The sequence below is a fragment of the Hylobates moloch genome, unplaced genomic scaffold (assembly GCF_009828535.3).
Source record: "Hylobates moloch isolate HMO894 unplaced genomic scaffold, HMol_V3 SCAFFOLD_20, whole genome shotgun sequence".
Lineage (NCBI taxonomy): Eukaryota > Metazoa > Chordata > Mammalia > Primates > Hylobatidae > Hylobates > Hylobates moloch.
Window position 1 is genome coordinate 25,823,142 of NW_026652295.1, and position 14,606 is coordinate 25,837,747.

At 43.1% G+C, this 14,606-nt stretch overlaps 1 protein-coding gene and 2 non-coding genes across 5 annotated transcripts; all 3 read left to right on the forward strand.

Moving 5' to 3' along the window:
- Positions 1–73, forward strand: TRNAR-ACG (transfer RNA arginine (anticodon ACG)). Its single transcript has one exon. It is a non-coding gene; the product is annotated as a tRNA-Arg (tRNA).
- Positions 74–560: 487 nt separating this feature from the next.
- On the forward strand, positions 561–633 carry TRNAV-CAC (transfer RNA valine (anticodon CAC)). Its single transcript has one exon. It is a non-coding gene; the product is annotated as a tRNA-Val (tRNA).
- Positions 634–779: 146 nt separating this feature from the next.
- HMGN4 (high mobility group nucleosomal binding domain 4) lies at positions 780–9,324 on the forward strand. 3 transcript variants are annotated; one of them, XM_058432327.1, is made up of 3 exons: positions 780–1,006; positions 1,807–1,937; positions 7,954–9,324. In XM_058432327.1, the coding sequence occupies exon 3, from the start codon at positions 8,034–8,036 to the stop codon at positions 8,304–8,306; it is 273 nt and encodes a 90-aa protein (XP_058288310.1). In that variant the 5' UTR covers positions 780–1,006; positions 1,807–1,937; positions 7,954–8,033; the 3' UTR covers positions 8,307–9,324. The 3 variants fall into 3 exon arrangements, with proteins under 3 accessions (XP_058288310.1, XP_058288311.1, XP_031996560.1); XM_058432328.1 differs by having other exon boundaries at positions 1,831–1,937; XM_032140669.2 differs by lacking the exon at positions 1,807–1,937 and having other exon boundaries at positions 790–1,006.
- The last annotated feature ends 5,282 nt before the right edge of the window (positions 9,325–14,606 follow it).

Sequence of the window (14,606 nt, forward strand, 5' to 3'; positions counted from 1 at the left end):
GGGCCAGTGGCGCAATGGATAACGCGTCTGACTACGGATCAGAAGATTCCAGGTTCGACTCCTGGCTGGCTCGGTACACGCAGGTTCATTTTACAACTTTCCGACTCCTCAGGAGTAAGGAAATTCCTGAAGGGTAAATTTGCCTGGAAGTCTCAGAAGCAAGAGGGGCCGCTCACGACAACATATGGGGTTATCATTTCTCTGCGGAGCATTCTGCCACTGACCACGTGGTAACGCCAACTACGTCAGAGAAACGTTCGCCCTACCTAAGTCGTGCCCAGCCTTGCCTGGCCATTTTGGCCGAAGAACGAAAGACCATTCAGAGATTAAATTAAAGTCTCTATTGCGTTCTTCCCTATTCAGTCATTTGTAGAATAAATTCTATTGCTTCAGTTTGAACACTGGAGGGGCTGGGTCTGAGCTTTTCATTGGTTTTTCTGGTTTGAGAGAGCGGTACGGAGACGCATGCGCACATCAGCAAAACTCACGCTTTGAAGAAACACGGAGTGTATTTACTAGGTAGGAAGAACTACCTGCTCTGAGAAACAAGCTTTCAGTTGGTTTCCGTAGTGTAGTGGTTATCACGTTCGCCTCACACGCGAAAGGTCCCCGGTTCGAAACCGGGCGGAAACATTTTTTTTTCCCTCATCTTACTACTAAATTCTTATAGTGTATATCTTTTAAAGATTTTTCAGGCCGTCATAAATTTCCTGTCTTCTTGTCTTGCTAGATCGGGGCAGCGGTGCTTAGGGCGGGCCTCAGAAGCTCACACACGTATCGCCAGGGGGAGAACCGGCTCTCTCCGGCTTGGACTCGGGGCGGCTCCCCGCCTGCAGCCCCGGAAGCGCATCCTCACCTTCCCTCGCCTTCCTGTTCCTGGCGGTGCCAGGCTCCGCTCTTCTTCTCTATCTTAGGGCTGGTGCTGGCCCTGCCCACGCCTAGGGCTCCGGCGCGTCACGGGCCTCAGCTGGGATTCCCGCGCCCCTCGGACGGCCACGAGACTCGGGTAAGTGCCTCACAGACTTTGTGCGCTACCCCGGAAAATGAGGGGCGTGGTGGGGGTCCCGCCGCCCTCCGTATACTTAGGACCCTCCTGCCAGCTGGCCCCGGTCATGATTAGGGGCCTTGGGCCCCGTCAGCCCCGCCTGTCTTCCTACCTCCAGAGTACTCGCAGCATCTCTCCTGAGCTCCGAGTGTGAATCCCTGGGAAAAGCTGAATCCAGAGGTGGGGTCACAGAGAGCCGCAGGCCCGACGGGGATAAGTCCTAATCGGCGCTCTAGGGGCTTTCTAAAAGAAGGAAGGAAGGGGATTTGAAAGGATTGCTCCCGCAGGGCTGTGGCCTTGAAAAGGTGGTGACTGGCAGGTTGGACTGACCTGCCGTGGGCTCTCCCTTCCTCCCCAATTTACCTTCGAGAAACCCTCGTTGAGGAGACACCCAAGGGCTGAGTCTTCCTCCACTTTGACCTTTTGCTATCCCATCACAAAGAAAAAATGGATCCCAAAGTTAAGAAATGGACCAGCACTTGTTTAGAATCAGGACTTGTGCCTTGTTGTTTGGCCTCTTACCTCTGCTAGCCACATGGCTTGCTTACAAGTTAATTGGATTAATCAAACGCTTTTATGCGAAAGTTTTGTTGTGCCACCTGGCAGCCTCGGGTGTTCCCTAAGAGAGATTTCTTTCTTAGATGTATTACTACTTTTTCTAGGGATTAGCCAAGCCTAGCATCTCAGATCATATTGCTCCAGGTTCCCTCAAATAACTGATAAGAATGTGATGTCTTTGTTTTTGTTTGTTTGTTTTTGAGACGGAGTCTCACTGTGTCGCCCAGGCTGGGGTGCAATGGTGCAATCTCGCTCACTACAACCTCCACCTCTCTCTACCTCCCGAGTTCAAGCGATTCTTGTGCTTCAGCCTCCCGAGCAGCTGGGACTACAGGTGTGCAACACTACACCCGGATAACTTTTGTATTTTTAGTTAGAGACGGAGTTTCACCGCATTGGCCAGGCTGGTCTCAAACTCCTGACCTCAAGTGATCCTCCCTCCTCGGCCTCCCAAAGTGCTGAGATTACAGGCATGAGCCACGGCACCTGACCGAATGTGATATTTTTATGACCATGAGAAAAGAAGGGCTGCATTCTTTGGTGGGTCCTCAAAATTAAAAAAAAAAAAAAAAGAAAAGAAAAGGACAATGTTTAATGAGCTGTTTTCTTTTTATCATTTTCTTAAACAGGCTGCTTGGGTAGACGTTGACTTGAAAGGTCCATTCTTTTGTCATCTTGCTGGTTCCCTTAACAAGACCACACCTTGGCTAGCAAGATAATAGCTTGGTTAGCAAGACAATAAACTTGGGCATGTGCTCAACAGCAACCTGTCTAATAAATTTTCATTTAAAATCCCCTCTGTACTACTCAGAAATATAAGCAAGTTATTGTGGTGCCCAGAAAGGGGGCAAAGGTTCCAGGGTCCTAGGAGATGACAAGGATTTATCCTCTTCATCTTTCTCTGATCCCAGTTAGCAGGAATACTTTAGCCTGGAAGCTGAGTGTGCCCCTAACCAACCTTTACAGATGGGCGACTGGGAGCTTATGGCTCACTCCTTCTCTTTAAACCAGATGCATTCTGGCAAGCTGCAGCAGCAAACCTACCCTTTTAGACACCCTGCGTCTTCTCATCTTTCCTTTCTACCCCTGCATCTCCCAGCCTCTCTCACTTAACCTCCATGGACACTCATGCTGCGTCTCTAATACTTTGGAAGATGAAGAACAAACAGGCCCTGGAGAGTGACTGACACCATGTGACCTCTTGCTTCTGTAACGCACTGCATCTTGCCTATGAATCTTTTTTTTTTTTTTTTGAGACCGGGTCTTTCTCTGTCACCCAGGCTGGAGTGCAGTGGCGCAATCTTGGCTCACTGCAACTTCCACCTCCCGGGCTCAAGTGACTCTCCTGCCTCAGCCTCCCAAGTAGTTGAGACTATAGGCATATACCACCACACTCAGCTAATTTTTGTATTTTTAGTAGAAATGGGTTTCACCATGTTGGCCAGGCTGGTCTTGAACTCCTGACCTCAAGTGATCCACCTGCTTCCACCTCCCAAAGTGCTGGGATTATAGGCGTGAGCCACCGCGCCCAGCATTTGCCTGTGCATTTTTTATTGTATTTTAATTATATCCTTTATTCTCTCCTTCCTAAGCTTGGTGTTCTTAACTTTCTTCCAGATCTTCCCCCCAAACACGATCTCTCCTTAAGTAAGCGGCAGGGAGGAAGAGGGGAACCTTCTGATTTTGGGGTGGGATTGAGGCTAAAACCCAAATTAGAACTACCTCCCAGAAACCCAGTTCCGTATCCATCGAGTGAACAAAAAGATGCTGCTAAAATGTGCCTTGTGTTTGCTAGGGATGAGGTGAAAATGAGTATTGAATGAGGTGGCATTTTGGTCCATGGATTTGCTTGCTATGAAAGAGAAAAAACATGGAAAAATATATTTTGAGAGCTGGGTGAGACCCCCAAATTAATCTAATCCAAGATGTTTCCCTAGTCACTACATTCCTTTTTTTTTTTTTTTTTTTTGAAACAGAATCTCACTCTATTGCCCAGGCTGGAGTGCAGTGGCACAATCTCGGCTCACTGCAACCTCCGCCTCCCGGGTTCAAGCAATTCTCCTGCCTCAGCATCCTTAGTAGCTGGGATTACAGGCACGCACCACCACCCCTGGCTAATTTTTGTATTTTTAGTAGAGATGGGGTTTCACCATGTTGGCCAGGCTCGTCTCGAACTTCTGACCACCTTGGCCTCCCAAAGTTCTGGGATTACAGGCGTGAGCCACCACGCCCTGTGTGAGTCACTAAATTCTTACACTGTTCCCTCCTATGTTAGTCCACTAGGGCTACCAAAACAAGGTACCACATGCTGGGTGACTTAAACAACAAAAATTAATTTTCTTTGACTTCTGGAGGGTAGAAGTCCAAGATGAAGATGTCGGCAGGTTTAGTTTCTTCTGAGGCCTCTCCTTGGCTTGCAGATGGCCACCTCCCACTACATCCTTAGATGTGTTCCTCTATGTTGTCTGTATCCTAATCTCCTCTTCCTATAAGTACACCAGTAATATTGAATTAGGGCCCACCCATAATACCCTATTTTGCTTTTTATTTCACTATTAGTTTTTTTTTTAAAAGCTATTTTTGCCAGTTAATTTAAACATCATAATCTTCTAATGATAAAAATGCAAGTCTTCATGCTAACAAAAGGATTGGAAGAAGGATGAAGCAGATGTTTCTTCTCCCCTACAGCAATCTGGTTAAATGAGGAGTTAAAATGAGAGCTTTCATGAGAATTTCAGTCCAGTTCTGTGCAATGAAGACGACTGATTCAAAACTTTCACTAACTTGCTCTGTTATTTGTTAATATAATGTTATTGGAAGAGTTATTTTAACAAAGGAGAATTGTTATGTTTCTAAAACTTTTAAAATTGTTGCCATGTCTTGGGAAAATAACTTCAGTATCTGTCTTGATAATTTCTTGCCCTGATGATACTACTGAAAGTCATTTCTCTATGTTTCCAAAAATTAAACAATTACTGGTAAGATGTATCTGCCAGTTAATAGTTTTTCTTTTCTTCCACATGCATGAAGGAGTATTTGTAATGACTTTTATATTTTGTCATTAACCTTATTTTTTGAACTCTTAAAATGCATTTTTTTTACATTAATAGACTTCCTGTTTTTAGAGCAATTTTTGGTTTACAGAAAATTGAGCAGAAGATACAGAGAGTTCCCACATACTTCCTTTCCCCCACCTCAGTTTCTCCTAAGTTATTAACAACTTGCACTGGTGTGGTACATTTGTTACAAATGATGAACTAATATTGATAGCTTATTATTAACTAAAATATATAGTTTACATCAGGGTTCACTCACTGTATGAAGTTCTGTGGGTTTTGTCAAGTGCATAACATCTACCATTTTATAATATATGCCATTACAGTAGCATACAAAAGAGTTTCATTTACCTAAAAATCTCTTCTGCGCCACCTCAAATTATTTCTTCTAAGTTAAAACCACTGTGTGGTGAGAGCTCCTTCCTTTTCCAACCCCCTTGTCCTTTATGGAAATGATAAGAGCTTTTACCCATCTCTCTGGTCCCTTTTCATTATGTGTGTATCTGTCTCCTACATTTGTAAGGTCTCTAGAGAGTCAGTGACCTGGTCTCCTAATCAGCTTCCTAAAGGTGAGTTTCAAGAATTAAATCTGTATTTATATACTCAGATACAGCATCCAGGCAGGGGCCTATTTTTCCTGATTTTATTTTGTCACCTGCTGTATTTTGGCCCTTGACATGTGGAGATCATGGCCCCCCTACTTGGGATGGACTTCAATGGATCCAACTCGAGGAAGACTGAACCCAGGAAAAGAGATTGTGTGAGCATTCTCACACCAGGAAATGGGCTGAGAAACAATTTTGGAGTGAGATGAAAGGAGAATGGTATGGAGTATCCATTCTTAGGGAAATGTGTGCTAGGCCAAATCTCACTTTTTGGTTAAACACTCTCATTCTCTGATAACATAAAGGCCTCTAAAAATATATACAGAATATTTGGGGTAACCTTATTATTCATTGCCCAAGTTGGGTCACTTTTCAAAGTAAAAGGGAACATTATGAATAATTATACTAGGGCAACAGGTATAAATCAAGTCACCCTACCATTAGATGAAGTGATTTTCACTGGTTCCTTCATTGTAAGAGTAGCTCCTTTTGTTTCCTAAAAATTGTTAAAATGATTCCTTAATGTTGCATTTGAAAGAAAGGGAAAAAGACAAAAATTAGCAATAAATCCATGTAATGTCTAGGCAAGGATTTCTTTAGAAGAGAGCAGGTCGGCCGGGCGCGGTGGCTCAAGCCTGTAATCCCAGCACTTTGGGAGGCCGAGGCGGGCGGATCACGAGGTCAGGAGATCGAGACCATCCTGGCTAACACGGTGAAACCCCGTCTCTACTAAAAATACAAAAAAAATTAGCCGGGCGTGTTGGCGGGCGCCTGTAGTCCCAGCTACTCAGGAGGCTGAGGCAGGAGAATGGCGTGAATCCGGGAGGCAGAGCTTGCAGTGAGCCGAGATTGCGCCACTGCACTCCAGCCTGGGGGACAGAGCAAGACCCCGTCTCAAAAAAAAAAAAAAAAAAAAAAAAAAGAAGAGAGCAGGTCAGGTGTAGTTCGATCAGTAGAACTGTATGTCTCAGTGGCACAATTACCTTTTCTTTTTTTTTTTTTTGAGGCAGAGTCTCACTCTGTCCCCCAGGCTGGAGTGCAGGGGCACGATCTTGGCTCACTGCGACCTCCGCCTCCCAGGTTCAAGCAATTCTCAGGTGGATCACCTGATGTCAGGAGTTCGAGACTAGCCTGGCCAACATGGTGAAACCCTGTCTCTAGTAAAAATACAAAAATTGGCTGGGTATGGTGGTGTGCACCTGTAATCCCAGCTACCCAGGAGGCTGAGGCAGGAGAATTGCTTGAACCCGGGAGGCAGAGGTTGCAGTGAGCCAAGATCGCACCACTGCACTACAGCCTGGGTGACAGAGTGAGACTCTGAGACTCCGTCTCAAAAAAAAAAAAAAAAAAAAAAACTGGAGCAATTTGGAGACAAGATTAAAAAAATAATAATAATGTTGTAGAATGGTGGCCACTCACAAGGTTACAGAATTTCCCAGAAGATGTTTTCAAGGGTGGGGCAGAAGGTATGATAGACAAAAGCTTTAAAAAAAGTCACACAGTGCCCATGAATGCCAGCCTAGGCCTAAGTCCTAATTACTCAAACTCAAACTATTTTCTATTTCCTACCTGTGTGGCTCTCAATCTGTGTTCTGGGCTACCCACATTTTTTAGTACTTTTATTAATTCTTGAGCAGACGCAAACAATTTTTCTGTGTAAGACATAGATAATACTCCAGCCATGTGCTTCCCCTACAGTTTAAAGAAGAGAACGCAACCTCCACCATCTCTGGACTAACCTGCATGCCTTCTCCAACTACATCCCTTTCCCAACTCCCAAGAGATGACCACTGTCCAATTTTTATTTATCCCTTTTTTTTTAAGTTTTACTATATGTTTGTGGCCTCAACATGTCATAGTTTTACATGTGTAAATGGATCTATAGTGTACATATTCTTCTGCAACTTGCTATTTTTGTTCGGCATTATATTCTTGAGATTCATCCTTGTTTTTTAACCTAGCTGTAATCTATTTGTTTCTGCTGCTGAATAGTATTCCCTTTTATAGATACTACCAAAATATATGTATCCCTTCTACTATTGAAGGACATTTGGGTGATTTACAGGTTTTTGAAATTACAGTGTTGCTAGAAACATTCTTGTGGAGATCTCCTGTCCACACCTCCAAGAATCCCTCTAAGTAAACACCTAGAAGTAAAATTGCTTTACACAATACCACTGTTTGCAGAGTGCTTTACAAATAACCACTGTTTCCAAAAGCACATACACTAATTGGCACACACACACACAGCAGTACATAAGGGTTTTGATTGCTCCATATCAGCTGAGCCCTTGATATTGTCAGACAACTTGGTTTTCCTCAATTTGATGGATATGAAATGTTATATCCTATGCTTTTAATATGTACTTCTTATATATTTTTAGGTGCTTATTCCTCACTCATGCTTCCAAGAAGTGCCTCTTAACATTTTTTGCCATAGTTTTAAAATTTTCATTTTGTCCTTTTCTCATGGATCTATAGGAATGCTTTATGTATTCAGGATTCTAACATTTTGTCCATTATATATGTTACACATATCTTTGCCAAGCTGGTACTTATTGTTTTACTTTTATTATGCTATCTTTTTTGGTATACACAAATTATTAACAATATAGTCAAATTTGATTTTTAATGTTTACATTGATCAGTCTTTCCCTTTATGGTTTACACTTTTTGTGTCTTGTTAAAGACATCTTTCGAGGAGCAGCGTGAGGAGGACAGAAGCACCCAACAGGACTGCTCAAGCCACCTGCCGACACTGCTGCCACCATGCCCAAGAGAAAGGCAAAAGGAGATGCTAAAGGTGATAAAGCAAAGGTGAAGGATGAGCCACAGAGGAGATCAGCGCGGTTGTCTGCTAAACCAGCTCCTCCAAAACCAGAGCCCAGGCCTAAAAAGGCCTCTGCAAAGAAGGGAGAGAAGCTTCCCAAAGGGAGAAAGGGGAAAGCAGATGCTGGCAAGGATGGGAACAACCCTGCAAAAAACCGAGATGCCTCTACACTCCAGTCCCAGAAAGTGGAAGGCACTGGGGATGCCAAGTGAAATGTACATTTTTGATAGCTCTGTACTTATAGTGACTCTACTGTTTGAAATACTATTTTTTTAAATCAAGTTTTATAAAACTGTAGAATTTTGGCTCTCTTTTTTAAGTTATGTTGTTAGCACACAGGACACTTCCTTGTTGTCTTTTGTGGAAAGGGCAAGTACCACTAATAGGGTGTATCTCAGAAACTGAATTGAAATAAGGGAAAATAGGATTTTCTGTCCTGGTTTTTGAAGATTGTTCTTGATTCCCAGGAGAGATTCTCTGACATTCACATGTCAGCCACTTTGGCACGGAAGCCTTACAGTGTGGGGAACCAAAACTTTGTGTCTCCTCTTTCCCTGATGCCATCAGCATAGACTTGACTTCCTTAAACCAAGAGTTTTGATGTGGCCTTGGCAACCCTAAAATCAACTGTGTTAGGTAGCAGAACTCAGGCTTTCTGTTGATGACATCAAGATGGTGTCACTTAAAAGAGCCAAGATTCCTGTTTTCAGTTTGTGGATTCATCCTGCTGGTTTTACTTTATTCCCTCCATGTCAAAGTGGGCCTGTGAAAAGCTCATACATGCCTCATGTGAAGTGTCCACCCTCTCTGAAAATCTTTCTTGTTCAAAACAGCAGCAACGTATGTTGTTAACTTTTACAGTGACTTTTGGAGGAGGGGAGTTTGGAAATTGTAAAATGTTATAGATTGTTGCCTATTTCCTGCTGAAAGTAAATGTTTTTAAAAAGTATCATATAAAGCTGAATACAAGTTGATTTGGGGGGAGATCCTTTCCTACCCAAAGTCATAAATATATTCTTTACTGCCTTGTGGAAATTTTATAATTTTGCCTTTCACATTTGTCTTTAGTCTGTCCTGAACTGATTTTTGTGAAAATTATGAGTTAGAAATTCAATTTAACATTTTTCATATTTCGAAGTGGTTGTCTCTGCACTATTTACTGAAAAGTTCATCCTTTCCCCAGTGATTTGTAACACTGCCTCTTTCATAAATTAAATTTTTGTGTACGTGTGTGGGTCTTTTGGTGGTTTCTATTCTGACTGACATCAATTTGTCTAATCTTGTAGCAGTACAATACAGTCATGATTATTGCAACTTTAGGAAAAGGTCTGATAAAAACCAAGATGCCTCCACATTTTTTCATAATTGTAACCAATTTCACCTCTGTCTCCAGTATCACCACAAAATTTTTCTTCCTTGGAGTGTCTTGGCTATTCTTAGCCAACTGTTCCTCCATATTACTTCTAGAATTAGACCGACAATTTATAAATCAAACAAACCCAAGAACATTGAAATTTTGATTGGATTTTTATTGAATTTATAGATTAATCTGGTAAACCATGTCATCTTTACAATGTTGTCTTCCAATACATGAATATGGTACAGCTCTCCATTTACTTAGGCCTTTGAAGTACCTTTCAATAAAGTTTATAATTTTCTCCATGAAGTTCTTCTTGTTAATATTTCCTAGGGACTTTATGCTTTTTAACACTACTTCATATGGTATATTTTTAGTTACCACATTTTCTGTTTTTAGCTAATGCTGATTTCAATTTTTGTATCCAGCAACCTTGCTACCTCTCATTCTTGTATCTGCATATTCTTGTGGGTTTTTTTTTTTACATAGACAACCATATATTCTGTGTATACAAACAATTTTGTTTCTTCTTAGTCCTTGTTATACCTGTAATTTCTTTTTCTAATGCTCAGCGTAGTCTAAGTGTTGGTGTCTGCTTTTTTTTTTTTTTTTTTTCCATACAGAGTCTCACTCTGTCTCCCAGACTGGAGTGCAGTGGTGCGATCTTGGCTCACTGCAACCTCCACTTCCCGGGTTCAAGCGATTCTTCTGCCTCAGCCTCCGAGTACCTGGGACTACAGGTGCGCACCACCACACCCCGCCAATATTTGTATTTTTAGTAGAGACGGAGTTTCACCATGTTGGCCATGCTGGTCTCGCATTCCTGACCTCAGGTGATCCACCCGCCTCAGCCTCCCAAAATGCTGGGATTACAGACGTGCGCCACCACGCCCGGCCGTGTCTCTGCATTTTTTTTTTTTTTTTGAAATGGAGTCTCACTGTGTTACCCAGGCTAGAGTGCAGTGGCGCCATCTCTGCTCACTGCAACCTCCGCCCCCTATTCTCCTGCCTCAGCCTCCCGAGTAGCTGGTATTACAGGCACCTACCACCAGGCCCGGCTAATTTTTTTATTATTATTATTATTATTATTATTATTATTATTTTGTATTTTTAGAAGAGACGGGGTTTTGCCATATTGGCCAGGCTGGTCTCAACCTCCTGGCCTCAAGTGATCAGCCCGCCTCGGCCTCCCAAAGTGCTGGGATTACAGGCATGAGCCACCATGCCCGGTGCCATTTTGAGCAAAGAAATGGCACAATCTGAGGTGTTTTATATATGTGTGTGTGAGTATGGCTGCTGCATGAGCAATAGACTGTAAGCTGTCACAGCAATCTAGGCAAAACATGTTGATTTGGACCTGGTATGGAACCGTGAAGAGGTCTGAGAGAGTTGGCAGTAAATAATGCTAAGCTTGGATGATTGCTTAGCCTTTCTGAGCCACAATCTCCTCAGTAACAAAGCAAGAACTAATATCTATTTTGCAAGGTTTTGAAAAGAATTAGAGATACTTTATGGAAATGACTAGTATTGCAATTTACCTAATTAGCATATTGATGCATAAAGCTCTGTTGGAGATTTGAAAAAAAAATTCATATTTCCCAGAATCTTACATCGCCACTGAAAAACTGAAGGAAAAAAGACGATTCAATTACTCCACAAAACTGAGACCCAGGCCACTCCATATGGAGCCCTTACTGAAACCAGTAAGTAGCATATATAGTAAAACTGGAATTACATAATACCATTTTTTTCCATTGTAATAGTGAATTGCTGGCATTTCTACTTTGTCATGCTGTATTACCATCCTTCATCTGCTCAACTATTCCCACTCCATTTTATTTGATAAACAGCAAACATTTATCTGCACTTTATGCCTGACAACAGTTTAGGATCAAGGATAAAACAAATATTCCCTGTTCTCAGCTCAAAGTTGAATGAGAGCCGGGTGCAGTGGCTCACACCTGTAATCCCAGCACTTTGGGAGGCCAAGGCGGGCAGATCATTTGAGGTCAAGAGTTTGAGACCAGCCTGACTAACATAGTGAAACCCTGTCTCCTACTAAAAATACCAAAATATTAGCTAGGCGTGGTGGCGCATCCCTGCAGTCCCAGCTACTCAGGAGGCTGAGGCAGGAGAATCGCTTGAACCGGGGAGGCGGAGATTGCAGTGAACTGAGATGGCACCACTGCACTCCAGCCTGGGCGACAGAGTGAAACTCCGTCCCAAAAAAAAAAACAAGTTGAATGGGATAGAGAGATAGGTCACCATACAGCAGTGTGCTCTCTGTTATAACACAGCAAGAGACCCGAACCCTGATGCCAGGACATGAAGGGGCCTTAGGGAGGACTTCCTGGAGTATGTTGACATATGACCAGCAAAATGAAAACAGAAAGGAGCTGGTCAAGCAAAGAGTGGGGAAAAGGCTTCCAGTAAGAATAATAACATTTATGAAGATGTTAAGAGAATATGGATAGTGCATATGGATGTGCACAGTAGATGTTTACTTTCATTTTTCCCCCCCTTGCTGTCATCTTAGATGCAGAGTAGATGTTCAATAAATTATTGTTGGATCAAAAAAATTAAGATGAATAACCAAATTATATCAGGTTTCTGACTATAATAAAAGAGAATTATTAAGTGTTGTTGCCAAACTGTGTGCCCAGTGATTTATATGAAAAATTTTATTTCGAAAACCCTATGAGCTGAGTAGTATTGTTCTCATTTAACTTTACATTTAGACAAACATAAATTTAGACATATATCAGCCTGAGTGATCTAGAGTTTTTTTGTTTGCTTGTTTGTTTTTTTGAGACGGAGTTTCACTCTTGTCGCCCAGGCTGGAGTGCAATAGCGCGATCTCAGCTCACTGCAACCTCCGCCTCCCGGGTTCAAGTGATTCTCTTGTCTCAGCCTCCTGAGTGGCTGGAATTGCAGGCACCTGCCACCATGCCCGGCTAATTTTTTGTATTTGTTTTAGTCGAGACAGGGTTTCACCATATATGCCAGGCTGGTCTCGAACTCCTGACCTCGTGATCCACCTGCCTCGGCCTCCCAAAGTGCTGGGATTACAGGCGTGAGCCACCACGCCCGGCCTAGAGTTTTTAATAACCAAATTTCTGACCCTCACATCTGAGACACTGAGCATGGAAGAGTTGGAAAGAAGAGGGAGGGAAATTTATTTTTCTGTATCTGTCCTTGCACCACTACCTTCTTTTCTCAATAGTGGTTGTGTTACAGAAAAGGGGTCCCGATCCAGACCCCAAGGGAGGGTTCTTGGCTGTCACGCAAGAAAGAATTCAGGGCGAGTCCGCAGGGCAAAGTAAAAGCAAGTTTATTAAGAAAGTTAAGTAGTGAAAATACAGCTACTCCATAGACAGAGCAGGGTGTTCCTGAAACGCGGAGGAAAGCGTCCACCCTAGATACAATACTCGTATATATGGGGAGATGTGCTCTGCTACAAGGGTTTGTGATAAAGGATTAATTTTCTTATTATATTTTGTAAGAATCTATATTATTATCTTTAAAGCAAAATTTGGAATGCCTTCGTTTTCCAGATACGGGGACATCTGAACACTCCCGAGTCTGGGTCTGTTTAGTAAACATTATTAATTTGTTCCCTTAACCACAAACATCTAGAGGCTAGGAATGCCTGACTTTCTGGGAATGCAGCCCATCAAAAGTCCTGGCCTCGTTTTTCTAGCCCTCACTCGAAATGGAGTCGCTCTGGTTCGGATGCCTCTCACAGAAACCCCGCTAAAATGTACCTCCCTCGGTTGCTGAGTCGTGATCGAGCTACTGTACTGCAGCCTGGGAGATAGAGTGAGAACTCCGTCTCAAAAAAAAAAAAAAACAAAAAAAAAAAAAAAAAAAAAAACCTCCCTCTTCTCTCAAAATTCTCCAACGGCTTTCATCCTGGGTCATCAATATAGCCTGGAAGAGCCCTACTCTGGATACCCGAGGGCGCGGCCCCAGAGCCGCGACGCCCCGCCCCTCTGGCTGCTCCGCTCTGGGACGTACTTCCGACGCCCTCTAGGCCTGGGAGTTCCGCGCCTCTCGGTGTCGCCTGGGGATCCTGCTCCGGTTGGCGCACTGATTCCCAGTTAGGTAGGGGAGGCTTGACTGAGCTCCCACCCGGAGTTTCACCTTAGACCTTTAAAGACCTTGCTCCGGCCTCCCGCCTCAGCGCTAACACCTAGTCCTCATTAGTGGAGTTCAGGCGGAAGGGGATGGCGGGCACCCGACGGTGGTCTCCTCCCAGATGGCGAATTTCAGCGGTGCTTCTTCATCTTTTAGCTCCCAGGGAGCCCTCTTGCCCCAGCATGAAGCCCATGGAGCCCTTTTCAAAATTGAATTTTTAAAAGCTTTTAAAAAATACACAGGATTTTAAAGAAAGACTATTGTACTACAAAACAGTTTTCAAAAGATTAAAATAATTTCATAGAGTAATGTGTGCTTCTCAATAATGCATTAAATATTAAACATCAAGACTCGTCTTATGGCTGCTGTAATTTTCGAACAGTTGTCTTGGGTATTTGTAACAACTGTATTGTGATACAAAAATATGTGATTTTTCTTTTTTTTTAGACAGAGTCTCGCTCTGTCGCCCAGGCGTGGTCTCTGCTCACTGCAAGCTCCGCCTCCCGGGTTCACGCCATTCTCCTGCCTCAGGCTCCCGAGTAGCTGGGACTACAGGCGCCCGCCACCATGCCTGGCTAATTTTGCTTTTGTATTTTTAGTAGAGACGGGGTTTCACCGTATTAGCCAGGATGGTCTTCATCTCCTGACCTGTGATCCGCCAGCTCGGCCTCCCAAAGTGCTGGGATTACAGGCGTGAGCCACCACCCCCGGCCAAAAATATGTGATTTTTCTTGATGACAGAGTCATAGTTACTTCTCTTTCAATTGTGGTTTGTTACCTGTATTAGTAAGTGAAAGATATGTTAAATTTCAGTTAGAATAGACTAGAATCAGAAATAATCAGAATGCAGTGTGTGTGGTAAGAGTATAGAATAGTTCATGCAACTTTTGTTTCTGTTACATATGTATGACGGAATGACGATGTAAACTAAACTAAATTGTAGGTCACCACCAAAAAAATGAAAGCTACTGCCACTAGGCCCAAGTTCTGAGTGACGAACCACGTCTGTTTACCTGGG

Excerpts from the sequence above, each read along its gene's own strand:
- HMGN4 (XM_058432327.1), top strand. The coding sequence starts at position 8,034 with ATGCCCAAGAGAAAGGCAAAAGGAGATGCTAAAGGTGATAAAGCAAAG.